Here is a 22018-nt window from a genome sequence, read left to right on the forward strand (position 1 = left end):
AAACAAGGAGCTTCCAAAGGAAAGAGTTCAGAAACCCTTTCCCATGAGGCACCCAGGGAGAAAACAAAAACAAAACACACAAAGCGCAAACGCAGGTTCAAACAAACAAAAACGCCAACGCTCCATCTTGAAGCCAGAATCACTCTCACGGATATTCAGGAAGCAACTGTGCAAGCTGCTTCTCCAACAAGTTTCTCCTGCCTTAGTGTTCCAGGACCTGGAACCTTACTGATGGGACCCCACTCTTCCAGTTCTAAAAGCAGCCCCACCCTCCCGAGCCTAAGCTGGTCAAGAGTGTTTCAAACTCAAGGACCTTGAGCAATTCATTTTCTCTTTGATGATCCTCCCCATTCCCAAATTTATTAAACCTAGACATGTATAACCACTGCCAACCGCAAAGCTCGTGAATATCTACTTTATGCTCTCTTCTTTCTCTGTTTAGGACACCATGGTTATAATACATTCACTAGCGGGAAAAAAAAAAATAATGAAACATTCAAACTCATTCCTTCCCCTAGTTCTCATGGCCCAAATATTTTCCAATGAAGAAGAAAATGAAGTTGAACCTCAAAAGCATTCCAACCTGTTCTAGAAGGACATTAAAAATGGAAACCATGTTATTTGGTGGACGAAAATATTCAAACCGTTAGTTCTGAACAGTTTTAAGTCTATTCTCCTATATGAATGGGACAAACAAGGGGGCATGAACCACACTTTTAACCTAGTAAGGGGAAAGAATCTCCTCCCAATGTTACACTGAGGAATGTTTCTTCGAATGAGAAAGACATGAACAGAGGACCACTATACACAGCACGAAACTTCCATGACTGTCCAAGCCACCTCAAGGTAACAGCACCAAAACACTGTGGGAGAAGCTTTTTGGGGAGAGCACCCGTCCTATAGTTAATTGGAGATTACTTAGATGAATTCTCCCTTGGGATTACTGGAGGAGAGGGACTTGGAAAGGTTAGGATACAGACTACCCAGGAAGAGGGTTAACAGTGAGGTACAAGTACGGATGAAAATCTTGAAGTACTATGTGAGCACTCACTGCTTATCACCCTGGGCTTATTAAACGGCCATGGAAATCGCTCCTTTCTTGAAATGGCTCTTAAGTTGTAAATTCGTCCGAGTATGTTCCCCCTTAAATGTGCTTGGGAAAGGGATTGCTGAAATGTGTGTTTACAGAAAAATGATGAGATTGTCTCCTTTCAGCCTCAAAGCCAAGTGAGAGGAGAACAAATTCTAACCCTAGAAACTAAGGCACGCTGAAGCTTTCCAAGATCCAATTGTTTGAAACAGTCTTCCCCACCATGAGTGTCCTAGGCAGTTGTTCGGCTGCCAGTGCTGCAGTGCGGTGCTAGGCTCAGGCTCTGAAATTAACTCATAGTCTACACAGCACCCTTTGTGTTAAGGCCAAGAGATTTTATTCCTTCTAGACAAAGTCATGGATGACCACAAACTCTACCTCAGGACAATGATCACCCAGTGAGAAGCTTTGCCCCTTCCACTCCATCAGCTAGCATGGTGGGATAGCATGGTGTTGAGCAGATTTCTTCTGAGATTCAACTAAAAAAAAAACAAAACAAAAAACCTGAGCTGGTTAGCTACAAATGTTACGAGAGAAAATAAAGCCTCTACACAAAGAGGAATGTTAAGACAAATTCTATTCAAGAAATCCACCAATATTATGTTAATCCTATCACATTTCACAGCATTAAATATCCATCCAATGAAATCAGTCGCCAAAGAAAAGTTTGAAAAGGCTATTTTGCATTGCACAGACGGAACAGCTGTCTGAAATATGCACTAGTCCACACTTTATTTTCTGAGAGCTGTGCGAGAGATAATGTTCTGCTTTTGACTCAGCCATCCTTGACTCAGCACAGTGAGTTTGAGCAGATCTTGCTCTTACATACTAATAAGACCAGAAGGTTTTTCCTTTGGAGCCTTTAGTTCAACTCCAGTTTTGTCAAATGTTAGGAATAGGCTAGCATCTGATACAGAGCTAGATTTGACAAAACACTGAAGATTTTAGTAAAGGCTTTGTGAAATGGAGGGGGGAAAAAAAGGATATTTGTGTCCAGGTTTTAAGACTGAAGCAAAAGTAGTCACTATACTGTACTCAATACAGTAAAGATTGCTAATATTTTAAGAGCAAGGTGGGCCTCACATTTTATTCTTTCATTAGACAAAATGCCTGTATACTTGAACATACACAGTATATTCAACATGCACCACAACTCAACTTGAAGCTCTGAAAACACAAAGATCCTTCCTAAAAAGCACTCGGCATTCTGACTAGTTTAAAAACCTCAAGTCTTTAATGCAGATAGTCACGAAGCTGATCTCTTCCCAGAGACCAGTTTCTCAAAATCACAAAATGATATTCCTGTCCTATGGCATCCACAGCCTTCCTCTAACACAGGGGCGAGGAAGCTACAAGGCTTTGTTCCAACACCATCAAGTACAATCTAGGAAAGAGTTCTTTCACTGCGTGGTCTTTATTTCAGTGCCAGTGTTACAGATACAACACAAATGTTCCAGTTAGAAGAAGGAATTCAAACGGAATGCCAAGGTCCAAGCCAGGCTCAGGAAATTTAAAAAAAAATGGGAGGTTTGGAGTAATGGAAAAGATGACTCCAATATGCTCCAGACCAAGTCTGATGCGCATTCTTCCTGTGGGGAAAGGGGCTTTTGTTAGGGAGTCTCATCTTCAGAACTGGGGAACTCCTCCTTCCACTGCTTTTCCACAGTTCAAACAGGTAAGTCATAGGCTTAGGAGAAACTTGAAAATCTGTAAAGGGAGTAGATTCACTGATAATAATTAAAAGGACTTTTCAGTCACACTTTGCACTTTACGGGAAATCAATTTTGAAAACCATGGAGAGCATTTATGACTATAGCTAAAAAGGATGGACAGAGAGGGGAGATGGAAGAGCCTTGGAAGTATCTATTACAAATAGAGCACCAGATCCTTCATGCCAAATCTCAACAGAAGTCCTTTTTACTGCATCTGTCCAGTGTTTACAAATCACTTCTCATGGTCTGACCAGTTCTCAATAACAAACGTACATACGTGTGTGTGTCTGTGTGTATACAGCAATGCACAGGAAGGCCACCAGGAGCCTAATGCCTAGTTCAAACGTCGGGGGAACCAGTAGAAAAAGGCAGGGCTCCCTAATGTCCACTGTTACATTTCCATTCTGAATGCCAGATGTAAAAAGCGCCTGAAGATGGGAACCCAGCTAGAGCAGAAACAGTACCCCACCTTGCCCAGTCCACCGGAAAACAACAGTAGAAAGAAGGGACAACTCTTGCTGCAGAGACAGAGTGAGTGTTTTCTCGCCATGAATTTCAGTCCTCTCCTCCGGAGCAGCTGCTTATTTCCTCAGGGGCCCAGGGAATGTTGATTCTGGCTGTAAATGTGAGAGGGTGGAGAAGTGTGGAAAGGGAAGAGAGGAGGAGAGTGCAGAGTAGCCTCCAGAAGCAGCCAGCTTCAACAGTGGAGGAGAGGACAGGAGTCTTTAACAATGCTTCAAGGTCAGCAGTAACTTCAGAAAATCCTCCTCAACAGTTCTCTTCAGCTCCTCGTGCCCACGGTACGGTTGGGGGGGACTTGCCAGCAATCACAACCTCCTTCCCAGAGTTCCATTGATTGAGTAGGATAAGAACAATAATGGTGTCAGACCCTCATTGCCAGGACTGAGGGGGAAAGTTGTTCACTTCTGCTAGATCTTGCATTGCTGAGCCCTTGTGATTATATGTGAGCTTGATTCGCATTCTCAACTGTTGCTGTAAGAGGAAGAGAATTTAAAGTTAAACAGAGAAGTAAAATATCAAGAATATGTTCAGTGCACAGATAAACTTTTATTCTTACGAGTTAAAAATGATACAAACGGGCCACTACTGTGACATAGTAAGCTAAGCCTCTGACTATGCTACCGGAATTCCATATGGACACCAATTTGAGTCCCAGCTTCTCAACTCCTTTAAAAAAACAAAATGACACAAACATGGGGCAAGCACAATGACTCAACAGACTAATCGTCTACCTGCAGTACTAATACACATATGGATAACAACAATTCATATCCCAGCTTCTCCACTTCCCATTCAACTCCCTATTCATGAGCCCGGAAAACCAGCAGAGGATGGACCAAGTCCTTTGTCCCATGCAACATGTGGTAGACCTGGAAGAAGCTCCTGGCATCAGGTCAGCTCGGTTCTGGCTGCTATGGCCATTTAGAGAGTGAACCAAAAAGTGATGCAAGATCTCCCTCTCCTCCTCCTCTCTGTAAAATCATTCACATAAAATAAAAAGCTTTAATTAAGTAACACATAAACAAACAATAGCAAGAAAAACTACCTAGCATTCCAGCCCTGAACTAATATCACACTGTAAAGTAGAGGAATATGAACACACAGGCACTGACAGACAGAAGCACTTGAGAGCATTTTCCTAGGAACATTAGCAGAATGCTTTTGCAAAAGATGCAGCCGTTGTACTCAAGTGTCTAGAAAAATTAGGTCAATATATGCTCAGCTATGCTCTACATTCAGATACATTATTACTTGGTCAGATAAACCTACAGTATATGTGAACAGTAAGTTATTTTGATCCCAAGGAATGAAAGAAAAGAAACAATTAATTCAAAAGAAAATAAGAGCAGTTTTAAGAAAAGTCAGCTGTTAGGTACTTGATATGGCAGATTGCACTAATTAATGCACTTAAGAAAATTTTTTACTCTATGCATCAGATGGCCCAAAGAATTTGTCCTTGGGCTACTGGCAGATGCTCCAAACACAAGCAGAAAAAACAGGGAGCATTCCAAAAGGAGAAAATCACAGTTATGTGTGAGTGCCCGGCACTCCTTCACGGTGAAGACACTGGGTCCATGGTCAGAAACCATCTTTTTAAAAAAAAAAAATTGTTCAGCTGATCATCATTTAGTATAGTCAATTTAATTCTTGAGTGGATATAATGAACTATTATTCGTTTCTAACCCTACTTTTCACTCTGCTTTATTTAAAATGCCTCCACATTTGATAACTTCATAATTACTTTAAGAAACATGCACACCGTATTACTAAACGCTATCACTTCAGATTTTAACTTTAACAAAACAATGTCTCCAATTTCCCCCCAATACTAGACCATTAGTCCTTCATACAGAAAATACTTCTTAAATTTATATGTTAGTAACATGCCATCTGACCATTTGATGTCTCTGGGTCCTTTCATTTTCAAGAAAAGTACATAGGTAGGACATGGCGTGGTGGCCTAGTACAGCTCCTACAAGCCTACTCCGTGCCTTGCACCTGCTGGAATCCCATATGGGTGCCGGTTCATATCCCAGCTCTACACTTCCCATGCAGCTCCCTGTGTGTGGCCTGGGAAATCAGCAGAGGGCAGCCCAAAGCCTTAGTACCTTGAACCCCCATGGAAGACCAAGAAGTTGACCCTGGCTCCTGGCTACAGACTGGCTCACCTTCGGCCACTGCAGCCACTTGGGGAGTGAACCACCAGACAGAAGATCTTTCTGTCTCTCATTCTCTCTGTAAATTTGCCTTTCCAAGACAAATAAATAAAATTTTAGAAAAAAAAAAAAACAAAACACAAAGAAAAAAACCATACACACACAACGAAAGCTGGCATGATGGTTCAACTGGCTAATCCTCCACCTGCCAGGGGTAGTATCCCATATGGGCACTGGTTCAAGTCCTGGCTACTCCACTTCCCATCCACTTCCTGTTTGTGGCCTAAAAAATCAGTGAAAGATGGCCAAAGCTTTTGGGCACCTGGCACCTGTACCCATACGGGAGACCCAGAAGCTGCTCTTGGGTCCTGACTTCAGAAAGGGTCAGCTCCGGCCATTGTGGCCATTTCGGGAGTGAACCAACAAAGGGAAGATTTTTCAGTCTCTCCTACTCTCTTTGCAAATCTGCCTCTGAGGAAAAACAAAAATAAATCTTAAAAAAAAAAAAAATCAATTTAGAATTTGGAATAGGAGATTCAATAGATCTCTTTTGTGTGAGTCAGAAAACCCCAGAGAAACAAAACAGAAATCTAAGAAATAACACATCTTGCTTAGGCTTCCAATGTGTCACTTACCTTCTGTGGGTTCAGAACTTTGATGACTTGTGTGATGGTCCCTGTGTTAAATGCTGGGACAATGCTGCTACTTGGAGACAGAAGCTGCAGCTGGAACGTCTACAGGACAGAGGACATGCTTCAGAAAAAACAACTTCACAGTCAGAAACATTAATCAATTAAAAAGCTGGGCTCCAGCTGGTGATTAAAAAACAGCTTTATATACCACTAAGCTTTGCTTTCCGCCATCAGCCATTCATTGTACATAAGCTGTCATAATATTTGTAAAACTCCATTGTTAGACCTTTGCTCATGAATACTATCAGTGGGTCACTCCCTATTTTGCAGAGACAAGTGCAACCTCTATTACTTTCCAAAATGTGATGAACTCTTGTTCTGGCCACTTCTCTTAACAGTAGAAGGAGGGAGGGAAGGAAGAGCAGAAACCAGGATGCCTAACAGCTTAAAAAAGCAAAACAAAAGAGAAAAGCTTTCCAGAAACAGCAAACCAACATTCCAGTCACCAACCACAGGCTTTCATGCTTGTCGTAATTGGATGGCTGGAACACAAAGGTCTGAATGCCTGTTTTCTGAAGCCTGCACAATCTGGAATGTGCTAAGGCCTCCTCCTACACGACAGAGATGAAGCAAAGGCTTAGCAGAGCCAGTTCATTAACATGTGCACGGACAACATCAGTGTGACTCAGTCAGGGTAACATTCACCAAAGAGAAAAGTCACACGAAACAAGCCTGTGCTGCCAAAGGTGTACACAAACCAAACGCCACACATGACTGACAAATGGTAGGTCTTATTCAAAGGAGCATTTCAAAGGTTTCAGGAAAAAACTGAACTGAAAGATACGATTATTATTTTGGTGAAAAAGAACTGAAATTCATGCAGTTGTTTAACAATTCACATTTAACATAAACTTTTTAAATAAAGTCTCACCAACAGGACTGAGTAAAAAGTGTTATGAGCAAGCTGGGAAGTCGCCAGGTTCTATGCAGCTTCTCAACATTCTAATTATACAAGCCAATATTATAAGCAGTATTGTTATTTCATTAAATTTAAGATACTACCCACTGTAATTCATACCATTATTCTATACACCACGAAGCAAAAAAGCAGGCTGTCCAACAAACTATGGCAATGTATCCACTTTAAAGATATTAAAAAATGAAAATAATACATTAGACCTACGAAACATGACACTCAAACACAGAGCCAAAAACAGGCCACAGTTTCATAGCAGAGGAGATAATACAGCTGAAACAGCAGGCTAAAATAAAGAAGCCTAACTGGCAGCGACCAATATTTACTGAGCATTGAACACATGAAAAGTCACTGTTTACCACCACAAAAAAAAAAAAAAAAAAAAACCTTCCTCAAAGTAACCCTATGGAGTAGCTATAATTATCACAATTTCCATTGCAAATTAAAAAACTGCAACATAAAAATAAGCTAACTTGGAGCTGGAATCATGGCAGAATAGACTAAGCCTGCATCCACAAAGCCAGACTTAGTCCCGGCTGCACCACTCCAATCCACCTCCCTGCTAATGAGCCTGGGAGAGCTGTGCACCCAGCTCAAGTCTTGGGACCCTGCACCCATGCAGGAGACCTGAACCTAAGTCCAGGTTTTTGGCTTCAGACCAGTCCACTTCTGGCTGTTGCAGCCATTTGGGGACTGAAGAGTGGATAAAAAATATCTCTCCCTCTCTGTAAATCTACCTCTCAAATAAAAGTAAATTAATCTTTTAAGATTGATTTTTCACTGGAAAGTCAAATTTACAGAAAGGAGAGTCAGATAAAAAATATCGTGCATCCACTGGTTCACTTTCCAAATGGCAGGGATGATGAGCGCTAAGCTGATCCAAAGTTCCTGCCTACTGAGCCTGCATCACGTAACAGCACCAGTTTAAATCCTGGCTGTGCACTTCCTATCAAGCTCCCTGCTAATGCCCTGGAAAACAGCAGAAGCCAGATGGGAGACCCAGAAGCACCTGATTATTTGCTTTCAACCTACATAACTCTGACCACTGCAGCTATTTGGGGAGCAGGCCAACAGATGGAAGATGTATCTATATCTCTGTGTCTCCCCTTCTCTTTAACTTAACCTTCAAGCAAACAAATAAATCTTAAAACACACACACACACACAAAGAAATTCAACTGGGCACAGCAGTACAGCTTAACAAACTAATCTTCTCCTTGCAGTGCTGGCATCCCACATAGGTGCCAGTTCAAGTCCTGGCTACTCCATTTCCAATCCAGCTTCCTGCTGATGACTTGGAAAAGCAACACAGAATAACTCAAATGCCTAGATTCTGCATGCATGTGGGAGACCTGGAACAAGCTCCTGGCTTCAGGCCCACGCAGCTCTGGTCGTTGGTTCAGTGGTCGGGTTTCTATCACCCAGACTGAATTCTGGACTGCTGGATGCAGCCCAGCCCGCCCTGGCAGCTATGGGCATCTGATGTGGTGAACCAGTGTCTTCCTCTCCGCTTCTCAAATAAAATGAAGGGCCTGGCATGGTAGCCTAGTGACTAAAGCCCTTGTCTTACACGCACCAGGATCCAATATGAGCACCAATTCTAATCCTGCAGGCCCGGTTTCCCATCCAGCCCCCTGCTTGGGAGCTGCTAAAGAAGTCAAGAATGGCCCAAAGCCTTGGACCCTGCACCCGTGTGGGAGACCCAGAAGAGGTTCCAAGCTCCTGGCTTCCAATTTGCTGAGCTCCAGACGTTGTGGCTGCTTGGTGAGTGAATCACTGGACAGAAGATCTTCATCTCTGTCTCTCCTCCTCTCTGAATATCTGACTTTCTAATAAAAAAATAAAATAAATCTTAAAATAAATAAATAAAATGAAAGTTAAAAATATTTTTTAAAAAAATATCTGACTGGGCCAGTCCCGATAGCTTAGCGGCTAAAATCCTCACATTACACACACAGGATCCCATATGGGCACCGATTCTAATCCTGGCAACTCTACTTCCCATCCAGTTCCCTACTTGTAGTCTGGGAAAGCAACTGAGTACAGCCCAAAGCCATTAGACCTTGCACCCAAGTAGGAGACCTGGAAGAAGTTCCTGGCTCCTGGCTTTGAATTAGCTCAGCTCCAGCCATTGCAGCCACTAGGGAGTGAAATCAGAGAATGAAGATCTTTGTTTCTGTCACTCCTCTCTGTAAATCCACCTTTCAATAAAAAATAAATAAATCTTTAAAAAAACTGAGAGGTGTCAAAGGCCAAGATAGTTATATTGGTTTGAGCAAAACCTGCAATTTTAGTTTCATCTAAACATTAAAATATACCCTTTACCATATTCAAGGGGAAAACTCAGCTAATCTTTAATCAAAGACAAAAGGCAAAGAATAATTAGGAAGTACCTTTGGTACTGCAGCCTGGAAAACAAAGTCCGTCATGTCCAGTTCCGTGCTGTTGGAGGCCTGTATCGTTATCACTGTGACACTGGGGTTGGTGTTTGACCGTTCAAAGGTGAATTCTATCTTCAAGCCATTCTTACTGTATGCCGTGATGGACGGGATGCCTGGGAAAGTACACATCAGCCTTACTTAGCCTGAATTCAATAGCAGTATTACTTTCTTTTCCCAATAGCTACTTCTCAATGTCCAGGGTTCCACACAGATGGTAACAGTGACTGTACCTGCAGCGATATCATTGAAGAGAGGCTGTGATGAAAGTCCATCCAACAAGAAGGGGGGCTGCGATATCTGTGGGACTGAGGCGGGGGCTGGAGCAGCAGCTGGAGCACCTGAAGGAAGCATGCCCACCGTAAGTCAACCTTAGGCCATTATGACAATGATCACCAAGAAACAAGAAAAAATTATATAATCTCATCAGAAGAAGAAGGTGTAGAGTACACAAAAGGCACAGGTCATAAAGGGGAATGAACAATAAATTCTCTTCATTAAAAAAGTGGTAGAGTTGGCACTAAAGCATAGTGGGTAAAGCCATTGCCTAAAATGCAGGAATCCCAATATGGGTGTAAATTAGAGTCCTGGCTGCTTTCCTTCTGATCCTGCCACCTCTAATGCACCTGGGAAAGCAACACAACAGGATTCCAGGATTTGAGTCCTTGCACCTATGGGGAAGATCTGGGAAAAGTTCCAGGCTCCAGGATTTGTTGCCACTTGGGCAGTGAGCCAGCAGAAGGAAGAGATCTCTTTATCTCCATAGTAATGTACCTTCCAAATAAAATCATTCAGTAAGTGTCAAAATACATAAACAAGTGATTTACAGAAGGAAACTGAAAAGGAAATCTGATGAAAATGTTTATCTTTACCAATAAAGATTAAAATGGAATCCAAAATTAAAAAGAAAAATTGTGCATTCATCAGAATGGTGAAACTTTCAACGTTTGATACAAGATATAGAGCAGCCGAGACTTCCACAATCTGCTATAGTAAAAGCAACTGATAAAACAAATCAGTGGACAATCTAATAGCAGCAGCGTTTGTCAACATACCCTTAACCTAAGGTTCCTCAACCTTCACACTAAAGACCCTGGCTTGGACACATCACCCGGTAACAGCATCCTTCCAGCTGTGATGACCAAACATATACTCAGACACTGTCAATCCCTGGAAGGGAAAATTTCCCCCAATTTAGAACCAACTCCAGTGTAAGTATGCTGGGAAATACATATGAAAACTGTTCATGGTGAGAAAACAATCCACTGTATAAGAAAAGCACAGCAGTGAGCACCTACGTCAACTGCCTAGAGACAGATCGCACAGGGAAGGGAAACAAAAGGGAAGAAATACTCAAGGAACAGTATTATGTTTTACAAGCTAAATAGATCAAGACATTTTAAGAATTTTGTAGATATTAATTCTAGGCCCATGAATTTTTTTTATATAATAACTAAATAATTCCTGAGATGGCCAGGAGAATGACCATCCAGCAGTCCCCACTCCAAATGCCCAGTGTCTGAGGCTGGGCCACACTGCAGTCAGAAGCCAAAAAATTCAATTCAAGTCACACCCATGACCGTGGGTCATCGTCACCTCCCAGGGTGAGCAACCACAGGAAGCAGCTATCGGCAGCAAAGTTGAAACTCGAGCACAGGCATTCCACACACAGGGTGTAGAATTCCCAGTCAGAGGCTCAACTACAATGCTCACCCTGACACAAACACCATACCACGGGCAGGACAGAGACAGGGATAGGTACAGATAGCGTCATCCCCATTTTTATCTGAACCTTCCAAATAAGAACATATTTAGCATCATCCAATAAAAGGCATTAACCTCTAAACCAAGAGAATTTGAGACTAAAACAAAATTTAAGAAAATTCAGCAAAATCATGAGAATGTTTAATCGTGTTATTTTCAAAGTACACAAACAGACTTTTTAACTCCTGAGACATTCCCCCAATGCCTGTAACACCAACTAAGACTGGCGTCAGGCCAAAGCCAGGAGGTGGGACCCAACTAGGTCTCCCACATCTGCGGCAGGGACCCAAGTACTGCTATCAACTGCCTGTTTCCTACAATGGGACATGTTAGCAGGAGGCTGGAATCAGAAGTGGAGCAAGAACTCAAATCCAGACTTCCCCACCCAGTTTTAATCACTACGCCAAACACCCACTCAAGATTTCAAACTACTTATGAAATTAACTAAAAAGATGTCATTTAAAATAAAACATAATGAAAGACTGGAATACTAAAATAAACAAACAAAAACAAATAAACATTAGAAAAAGCCCAACATACTAAACACTAGCAAAGAAAGTAGAAATACAGATGGCAAGGTAAAGCACTACAGAAACTAAAACCAATGAAAAGCAATGCAAACACAATAGTGTGTGCGTGAACATAGCTCACCAACGACACACACAAACAACATTCACAGTTATTGTAAATATTTAATCTGGTTGTCTTCACACAAACATCTACCTTAAAAGCATTTTAGAAATGTGTTCTCACACCCAATGCAACGGCTTAGTTGGCTTATCTATCACCTGCAAGTACCAGTATCCTATACTGGCACCAGTTTGTGTCTCAGCTGCTCCATTTCCCAAACAGCTCCCTGCTTAAATGGTGAGAAAGCAGCAGAAAAAAGCTCAGATCCTTGGACCACTGCACACATGTAGGGGATCCAGTTCCCTGAGACAGACTGAGTGGTTGAGTTCCTTCCACTTACATGGCATTTGCAGCAGAAGCACGAGCATCCCATATGGGCACCAGTTCTAATCCCGGCAGCCCCACTTCCCATCCAGCTCCCTGCTTGTGGCCTGGGAAAGCAGTAAAGGACGGCCCAAAGCTTTAGGACCCTGCACCCATGTGGGAGACCCAGAAGCAGCTCCTAGTGGTGGCCACTAGGGCAGTAAATCAATGGATCTCTGGTCTCTCCTCCTCTCTATATAACTCACTTTCAAAAAAAACAAAACAAAACAAAACAAAACTTTATTCTCCTGAAATTACTTTTTCAGGAATTCCTACGTATCTTTAGTTCATCAAAATGACCATGTATGGACAGGCTATTTTTGTTCTTCATTTAGCTTCTTTCCCCTTCAAGTGATTTGTGCACTAGAAAGTCTATTACTCTGGCTCCCTCCCAAGTTCTCCACCCCATCCATGCAGTAAACAGCTCCCGCCTGGTCTCACCTGTAAGATTGATGTCTCCTAGCAAGTCAAGAAGTTCTCCACCAGCAGAAGCAGGTTTGCTTGTAGGTGCAGTTGGAATAACAGGTGTTATGTCATTTCCTCCCAGTAAGTCCAATAAATCATTAGCCTAAACAAGAAAATAACACCTCAACTCATGAGTTATTTGTCTAATCTACAGCTGAGGCTAAGCTCTGTCAATACCAATAATAATGAAAGAATGCTATGAAGAATTTTGTAGGAAAACAAATAAAAGAGAAGTTATAAGTAACTGTAAGAGATGTGGAGTCCAAAATCAGCAAGTGTAAGGCTACCTGGCTGGTGGGCTGAGGCCCAGAGGGTGGTGGTTTGGTCTCTAGTGGAGCAGGTTCTGTCTCTCCATTTGTCTGCACAATTTCAGCAGGGCCATTTGTGGTCACCTTTTCCATGACAGGCATTCTTTCAAGCAGGGCAGACCTAGAAGAATCTGAAGTGGTCAAATTCTAGGCATTTAACCTAGATTCCCTACCCTAAATAAATCAATATTAACTATATTGACACTCAACAATGCCCCTCTTCACCCAAAATATACACTAAGAAATGAATAGAATTAAAAAAAAAAACCCACATAATCTGAATTCCTATCTGGATTAAGAATAGGCAAGAAATTTTGAATAAAGAAACCACCCACTTAAACGCCAAACATGTATTTCAGTGGGAGGGACGCTAGCATAAAAGAAAGGTAAGTCAATAGTTATCAACAGTTTCCAAACAAGGAAGATGTTGCATGGGGCCAGGACTGTGACACAGCATGTTAATCTGCAGGTTGCAGCACCACAATCCGATCCGAGTGCTGGTTCCAGTCCTGGTGGCAGTGCTTCTGATCCAGCTGCCTAAGTGCTTGGATCCCTGTCATCGCAGGGGGAGATTCCAACAGAGTTCTTGGTCCCTGACTTCAGCCTGCCTCAGCTCTGATTATTATGGGCATTTGGAAATGGAAAATCTCTCAAATACTATCCATCTCCTTCTCTCTGTTTGTTTCTCACTCTGTCCCTGCCACAATGCCTTTCAATATGTATTGTATTGTAATAAATCTCTGTTTAAGAAAAAAAATAGTGAGGCTGGCCACTGTGGCATAGCAAGTAAAGTCGCTGCCTGAGATGCTGGCATCCCATACGGGCACCGGTTCGAGTCTCAGCTGTTCCACTTCTCATTCAGTTGCTAAGGTTCATAAGAGCAGCAAAAGATGGTCCAAGTGCTTTGACCCCTGAACCCACATGGGAGACCAGGAAGCTTAGACCTGGCCCAACTCTAGCCATTACAACCACCTGGGGAATGAACCGGCAAATGGTAAATCTCTCTTTGTCTCTTCGTTCTCACTCACTAACTCTGCCTTTCAAATACCTGATATAAATATTAAAAAAAAAATTGCTGGGCCCGGCACGGTGGTGCAGTGGTTAAGGTCCTCGCCTTGCACGCTCGGGATCCCATATGGGTGCCGGTTCTAACCCCGGCAGCCCCGCTTCCCTTCCAGCTCCCTGCCTGTGGCCTGGGAAAGCAGTCGAGGACGGCCCAAAACTTTAGGACCCTGCACCCACGTGGGAGACCCGGAAGAGGCTCCTGGCTTCAGATCGGCATAGTATTGGCCGTTGCGCTCACTTGGGGAGTGAATCATTGGACGGAAGATCTTCCTCTCTGTCTCTCCTCTCTGTATATCCGCCTTTCCAATAAAAAAGTAATAAAAATAAATCTTTAAAAAAATTGCATAACAAAAGAAAAACACACCAAAACATGAATTGCAATAGGATTTGAATGAGGTTTCTCCTAAAAGAAAACATGCAACTCCCACTTCTTAACCAAATAAAATAGAAAATGAAGCAAGTTCTCCATGCCCACAAAGGTAAAACTGGGAGATGTGGAATCAAAGCATACCGTTAATTTATTCCTTAAGGCTAGGAAGAAGTGAAGATGGACAAAAAGGAAGCAGCCAAGCAACCAGAACTGGATGGGGGTATGAGGTTCAGTTAATCAGAGAGCTTCCTCAGCAGGTTATCACCACAATTCAGTCAGTATGCACAAACTGGGATCTTTTGCTCACCTCATGTGGTCGTATTTCTTAAAAAGTGCATTATATTCTACTGCCCTCTGCTGGAGCTCCACATCAATGCTGCTTCCATAGATAGAAACAACTTTCTTAATTCGGCTATAGGACAAAATGATAACAAAAACAAAGAAAATTCATAAGCAAGCAGAGACAATATCTAAGCATAGTTTTCTAGCTAATATCTTAAAATACTCTTTTCTTAATACATAATTTTTCAAAAACAAATCTTGTTCACTCAGCCAACATACAGTTTTTTTTACTAACTTTAACACATAATTTCTATCAAATAGTGCATATCCTAAAATTGGCTGGACAAAGGTAACAAATGCCAGTCTGCCAAAGAGTAAATTTGTGCCATTCATTTTCCTGGCTAAATTAAGTAAGATTTTGTCAATTAAAGGTCTTAATATCAGAATGCAGAACCAAAATCATTTTATTCAGATTTGAAGTAAAAAATACCATCTCCTACAAGATGTCACATTAAAAAACTGAAGTAGGAACTCTTAAGAGAATGCCCTCTCCTTTACACGACTGAAACACTGCCACAGAGGTGACAGCCACTCAAACCTACACAACGCAGCCACCAAAACCTGAGCTTCTAGTCCTATTCCGACATTCCAAATTACTGTGGTGGCGGCAGGGGCATGCTAGTCAGAAAACCCGAGAGATTCTATGCCTGAAATTTAGCCTATTCCAGAAATTTGCCATATTACAATTTTTTAATTAGAAAATTTGGGACCGGTGTCATGGCCAGTGTATTAAGGCACACTCTGCAATACTGGTATTCCATATCAAGGTCACGTCAAATCCCAGCTGCTCTACTTTGCTAATGTGCATGGGTCATCAGTGGAAACACTGTTCAAGTACTGGGCTCTCCCACCCTTGTGGATAGTTCCTGGCTTTGGCCTAGACCAGCTCCAGCTGTTTCAACCATTTGGGGAGTGAACAAGCATTTATATATCTTTCTCTTTTTTCTGTGTAAAAAAGAAACATTAATATTGCTTGCAAATAAAGAAAACTGATATTTTTAAAACTACAAAACAAACTGATCATCCTATTTCTCAACACTCACTTTACAGTGGAGGTGAATCGAGTGGAAAGCTTCATAATGGCAGTGAGGGCATAGCCACGTGTCACTGAGCTGGACATGTTAGAAATTAGGACACTTTCTAGAATATCCAACACTTCATCCTCTGTTACCTAGGGAGAACAAAATAAGAATGGAGAACAAATGGCAGTAATGAACAACTAAACCTGGCATCAATTCAGGGATGCTGCCTGAAAGATCATCCCACCTTTACAAAACTGCCTAGCATAACCTAGCATTACCTTTGCCAGAGTAACAAAGACACTGTATCAGCAACAAACAGGCAGTAAAAGGGTAGGAAATTACCCCTGGGATCTGAGGGACATACTACATCTTCAAGTAACAAGAGGAGAGGAAGTATACAATACAGACTTCCAGCACTGCTGCTTTCCCTAAAGTCAACCCTTTAATGAGCAACTATAAATACACACATATCCTGGGCCCAGCACCGTGGCCAAGTGGCTAAAGTCCTCGCCTTGAACGCGCCGGGATCCCATATGGGATCCCACTTCCCATTCAGCTCCCTGCCTGTGGCCTGGGAAAGCAGTAAAGGACGGCCCAAAGCCTTGCGACCCTGCACCCGTGTGGGAGACCCGGAAGAAGTTCCTGGATCCTGGCTTCAGATCGGCACAGCACAGGCCATTGCGCTCACTTGGGGAGTGAATCATCGGATGGAAGATCTTCCTCTCTGTCTCTCCTCCTCTCTGCATATCTGACTTTCCAATAAAATAAATAAATCTTTAAAAAAAATAAACACACATCTCATTTCTTGCTCTTCAGCTAAAAGGTAAAAAAAATTAATAATAATAACCCAAGCTACTAGAATAGAAAGAGGGACCTGAAGCAGTTTTTTAAAAACTCAAGATACTCCCCCAAAAAAGAGGGCAGTGTTTCCAACATAATTCTATTATTTATTTTAATAGTTTTCAATGAATCAACTTCTTGTTAAACGTTTACATCCTATAACAAAAACACTCTTTCCCTTTACTTAACCAAGAGTAACAAAGCAGTACCTGAATGGGCTCCTCTTCTTCACACTGGCCAGACACAAGAAGATCCCCATATTCACCTATACACCACGCAGCCACTTGTACTAAAGGTTGCTGTTAAAACAAGTCAGCATTTGTCAGACTTCAATCTTTATGTAAATAATTGGTTGTCTAATCAAAAAGATCAAAACAGCAAATTCACACTCTTAATAATAAGAAACTTTCCAGGACAATAAAAAAACAAAAAAAAGCAAATGCAATCCAAAGACTTACTTGAGAGTAATCTCCAAGAATCGCTTTATATAAACGCTGGACAGTATACGCATGCATCTCTACACTATTCGTTATTAACTGGATCAAATTGGGGACTGCATCATCTCGAACATAACTTCCTGCCTAAAATAAACGGAAACACATGCAGTTATCACCAGGACACACAGAACTGACAGCAATGACAGACAACCGTTGCTACAACATTAGTACAAATCGGGGCAGGAGTATTGACTCAACAGGCTAATGCTTCATCTCAATGCACTGGCATCACACATGAATACTGGTCCATGTCCCAGCTGCTCCACTTCCCATCCAGCTCTCTGCTTGTGGCCTGGGAAAGCCGCACAAGATGGCACAATGCCTAGGGACCCAGAACCTACATGGGAGACCCAGAAGAAGCTCCTGGTCCCTGACTTCAAATCGGCTCAGCTCCACACGTTGTGGCCACTTGGGGAGTGAACCAGCAGGTGAAAGATGTTCCTCTCCTTCTCTCTGTTAATCTGCCTTTCCAATAAAAATAAGTGAATCTTAAACAGAAGTGATTGGAAAACTCATACCTGTTAAGAAATCAAGTCTGGAAAAAGTATCAAAAGGAAAAGCAAGAAGCTAAAAACAGCAATTATAACAGATAAATTCTTTCCTGACCAAAGAAAGCAGAATGCTTTATATAAGAAAAGCAATACAAGGACCTAATTGACACTTACAGACTACGTATCCAACAAAGTAGGTAACATATTCATAAACTCACACTGAGCTACCGAAGACCATATTCTAGGCCATAAAATATACCTGAACAACTGGAATTAAATTAGAAATCAGTAATGCAAAGACAGCTGCAAATTGTAAATACATGTAGACTAAAAATACATTTCTTTGTTTTTTGGGTTTTAAAGATTTATTTATTTATTTTTATTGGAAAGGCAGATATACAGAGAGGAGGAGAGACAGAGAGGAAGATCTTCCGTCCGATGATTCACTCCCCGAGTGGCCGCAACAGCTAGAGCTGAGTCAGGAGTCAGGAGCTCTTCTAGGTCTCCCACGCAGGTAGGAGAGGAATAATTAATAATCCTCACTTGGGGACTGCCAGTTTTTTCTTACTACAATACAAGGACTGGGACGCTTTTTTCAATACACACTTTTGTAACCTTTTGTTTTTCCAAGCTGAGCTTCTGAAAATTGCATAATGAATAAAAAGGTATCAGCAGTACTATCAACATGCCTTCTTGAATTTTTTTTTTAAATAATTGTGATGCTCTTCCCCAAATGCCTTCAACAGCTAGAGCTGGGCCAAGCTGAGGCCAGAAGTCAGACCTTAACCCAGGTCTCCCACACAGCTCTCACTTGCTGCCTCCCAGTGTGTACATCAGCAGGAAGCTGGATGAACTGTGCAATGGAGACCAGCACACCAGTAAGTAAAGGTAGGCTGCAGTCAGTATCTCTACTCACAAATGAAAGGACTCCCAGTGAAACAGCTGAATAGATCTTATCAATACGACTAAGTTATCTTTGTTTATATCTATAATGCCATGATGAACTTATATAGAATAATGCTAATCTTATAATTATTATTAAAGGGCTAAATAACTGTGATAATATGGGGGAATACAGAGAGAGGGGAACATGGGAAGGTAGGAAGGGGAAGGAAAGGAGGGAACCCCTATACTACCAAAATGCATCAGGAAAACAAAAACAAAAACAAAGCCACACATTTTGGATCACGATATCGTTCTTGCCCCCAAGAAGCCACCTTCTTGACATACTTTCTCCTCCTGCTCACCTCCCAGAACCACACACCCCCAAGAAGTAGGTCCATTTTGGAGAGAAATGAGTATTATTAAAAAAATAATAATAATATGCATGGATTTCACCACTTTTTGCACATAAATAAAATTAACTTTAAAACAGATTTTATTTTTATTGCAAAGGCAGATTTACAGAGAGAAGATAAAGATTTGCCATCCGAAGTGGCCACGATGGCCGAAGTTGAGCCAATCCAAAGGTAGGAGCCAGGACCTTCTTCCAGGTCTCCCACATGGGTGCAGGGTGCCAAAGCTTTGGGCCGTCCTCCGCTGCTTTCCCAGGCCACAGGCAGGGAGCTGAATGAGAAGTGGAGGATCTAGGAGATGAACTGGCACTCATATGGGATCTGGGCACATGCAAGGCAAAGATTTGCCCGCTGAGTGATCTCCCTGGGACCTTAAAGTTACTTTTAAATCCAGTGATCTCTGAACTCTCTGAAGTACCTCATATATTTCCCATGTATTTTCTATTCTAGAATGAAATCTTCATGAAAACAAAATTTCTCTCTGCCTCATTTATCAGTACATCTCAGAATCAATACATCTAGGATATACGAACTGAACATTTTACTTACGGTTGTCAACACACGCATAATAGTGTCTATATGCCACCGTTTGGAAGGCGCATACCTGAGAAAACAAGGACACAAGGTGAAAACCTGACACCTTTCAACTCTTTCATTCAGTGACTTTCAAAAATCATATCTTTTGCCTTTTCTAGACCTTGTACTGGACACATTTCACCTTTAAACTTAGCAGCCAATGCCATTTCAAGGGTGATGAAATGATACCTACCCAAACCAAAGTGTTTTCCTATATACTGTAACAGTAGCTGCCGAGCTCAGCATACAAATCATATAGTTAGGGAAAAGAAGCAAGAGAGAATGAACATAACTAGACAACACTAGGATTAGGACTTCATTCAATTAAGTGGCTTTCTCCAATAAAGTCCTGAGGGACTTTCTCCAAGCATTTTGCACAGAACTAGAATTGAAATGATGTCATCCTTCTACTCCCTTCAAAATAAACAGCATCAGAGTGAGAGGTCAAAATAGATACAAGGGAAAAAAATTATATTAGATACAAATTATAATGGTCTTTCGCAGATCTGACTGAAAAATGGGATAACTTGAAATAAATGTTGCAAGCTATAATTTGCATAATTTTCCCCAAGTTTTAATGGCACTTTCAAAGCAGTCCCAAGCATTTCCTATCAAAAAAGGTGAAAATTAAATCTTACTTTTCTGCAGCAAGAAAGATCCCAGATGCACAGTCTGCTTTAAATTCTGGCTCACAAGAATCCAGAAAATAAAGTAACTCCTTCATCATGCCTCGGATATTATTCCCATTTACGAGGGCAAAACTCAATTCCATTGCACGCCTTCCAGAGAGGAGAAAGAGGTTAGGATATTAATAGTGGGAATGAAGCACAGACCAAGTGTGCTCTCAGCACCAAGCACTGGCAGATGTGCTAGCACCCTTACACAATCTTATGATCTCAATCCATGCAGGCAAGACAACCAAGCAGATTCACTTATACACAATCAAAATTAGTTTTGGAATTCTTAATCTTCATTCAACACTTTTATTCAAGATTTCTAAAGGAACTACTACTAAGGATCAAAGTTGCAGCTCTGGTTCAACAGCTCATTTTAGAAAGCTGAAATTCAGTATACTTAAGAGAGTCACAGAGGCAACAAAATGATTACTAAACAATAATACTCTGTTTTATTTCTTAAAAAGTGATAAAGTCACCATACTCTCATTACATCCCATTTTTGTGCAAAAAATCATGCAACACATATACATCAAATAGAAGGAAGAAAATTAGCATTACAAAGTGAAAGGAAAAGCAAGATCTATGAAAAGAAAAAAAGGGGGAGCATGTGTGATGAGGGCAAAGAGGAATTCTACAACTGCGCCAAATGTGTCAAGGCAAGTAAAACTGGAAGTGCTTAACATAAAAACAATTAGGTTACAATACATATCTTCATATGTGATGAATAATTTCATACACCGTATATTAGCAGATTTTCAAAAACACCAATTTAACAATATAAATTCTAACTGGCATCCAAATAACAGAAATTGAATTCCAGACCAGTGTTGTGGGCACAGAATATTAAGTAGCCACTGGGACACTGGAATTCCCTATAGGCATGCCAAGTCCAATCCAGCTGCTCTGCTTTGGGGATTGCAGCAGATATGTGTGGAAAAGCAGCAGCGGGCAGCCAAGCTGCTTGGGACCCAACACCCATGTAGCAGATACAGACAGAGCTCCAGGTCCCTGATTTTGACTTGGCCCAGGCTGAATCACTATGGCCTTCTGGGGAATGAACCAGCAGCTGGAAGATCTCCTCTTCGGTTTATCCCCCTCTATCACTCTGCCTTTCAAATGAAACAAATTTCAAAAAGAGATGGGGGTGGAGGAAGAGGAAGAGAGACAGAGAGAGAAAGGAAGGTCAGAGGCAATTTTACAAAAACATTAAAGCAGGGGTTAGCTTGGAGATACAGGTTAGGCTACATCGTGTAGCACCTGCATACCACATGAGCACTGGTCCAAGTACCCACTACTCTACTGCTGCCCAAGCTCCCTGCTGGTGCTCCTGGGAAAGCAGCAGTAGATGACCCAGGTCCATTAGCCATTAAGAGACCCAGATGTTGTTGAGTTCAACAGGGCTCAGCCACAGCCACTGAGTCCACTTAGAAAGTAAAGCAGCAGCTTTTGTTCAATCTCAATCTTAATCTCTCTTTCCCAAAAAGCAAATAAATCGTCTAAAAAGTTTAAAAACACTGAAATCAATAATCACAAATTCAATTTTGAGATATAATAATTTACTACTCTTTAAAAAGTGCTTTTGGGGCCCAGTGTGGTAGCCTAGCGGCTAAAGTCCTTGCCTTGAACGCACCAGGATCCCACATGGGCGCCGCTTCTAATCCTGGTGGCCCTAATTCCTGCCCCAGCTCCCTGCCTGTGGCCTAGGAAAGCAGCCGAGGATGGCCCAAAGCCTAGGGACCCTGCACCTGTGTGGGAGACCTGGAAGAGCTCCTGGCTCCTGGCTTCGGA

The 22018-nt window shown here is 41.8% G+C and overlaps 1 protein-coding gene across 2 annotated transcripts in view; it reads right to left on the minus strand.

The window, feature by feature from the left end:
• Positions 1-2485: 2485 nt before the first annotated feature.
• Positions 2486-22018, minus strand: part of AP1G1 (adaptor related protein complex 1 subunit gamma 1) — a 62562-nt gene continuing 43029 nt past the window's right edge. For both annotated transcript variants that reach the window (XM_040982412.1, XM_040982413.1), the window contains 12 exons: positions 20192-20332; positions 19527-19581; positions 17153-17275; positions 16904-16993; positions 15876-16003; positions 14798-14902; positions 13035-13176; positions 12724-12850; positions 9759-9866; positions 9481-9641; positions 6116-6214; positions 2486-3795 (listed from right to left, as the gene is read on the minus strand). In XM_040982412.1, coding sequence (XP_040838346.1) covers positions 3694-3795; positions 6116-6214; positions 9481-9641; positions 9759-9866; positions 12724-12850; positions 13035-13176; positions 14798-14902; positions 15876-16003; positions 16904-16993; positions 17153-17275; positions 19527-19581; positions 20192-20332 — 1381 coding nt within the window. In that variant the 3' untranslated portion in view covers positions 2486-3693. The remainder of the gene's footprint in view (positions 3796-6115; positions 6215-9480; positions 9642-9758; positions 9867-12723; positions 12851-13034; positions 13177-14797; positions 14903-15875; positions 16004-16903; positions 16994-17152; positions 17276-19526; positions 19582-20191; positions 20333-22018) is intronic.

The sequence above is a fragment of the Ochotona curzoniae genome, unplaced genomic scaffold, assembly GCF_017591425.1.
Source record: "Ochotona curzoniae isolate NIBS_2020 unplaced genomic scaffold, NIBS_Ocur_1.0 contig_3622, whole genome shotgun sequence".
Classification (NCBI taxonomy): domain Eukaryota; kingdom Metazoa; phylum Chordata; class Mammalia; order Lagomorpha; family Ochotonidae; genus Ochotona; species Ochotona curzoniae.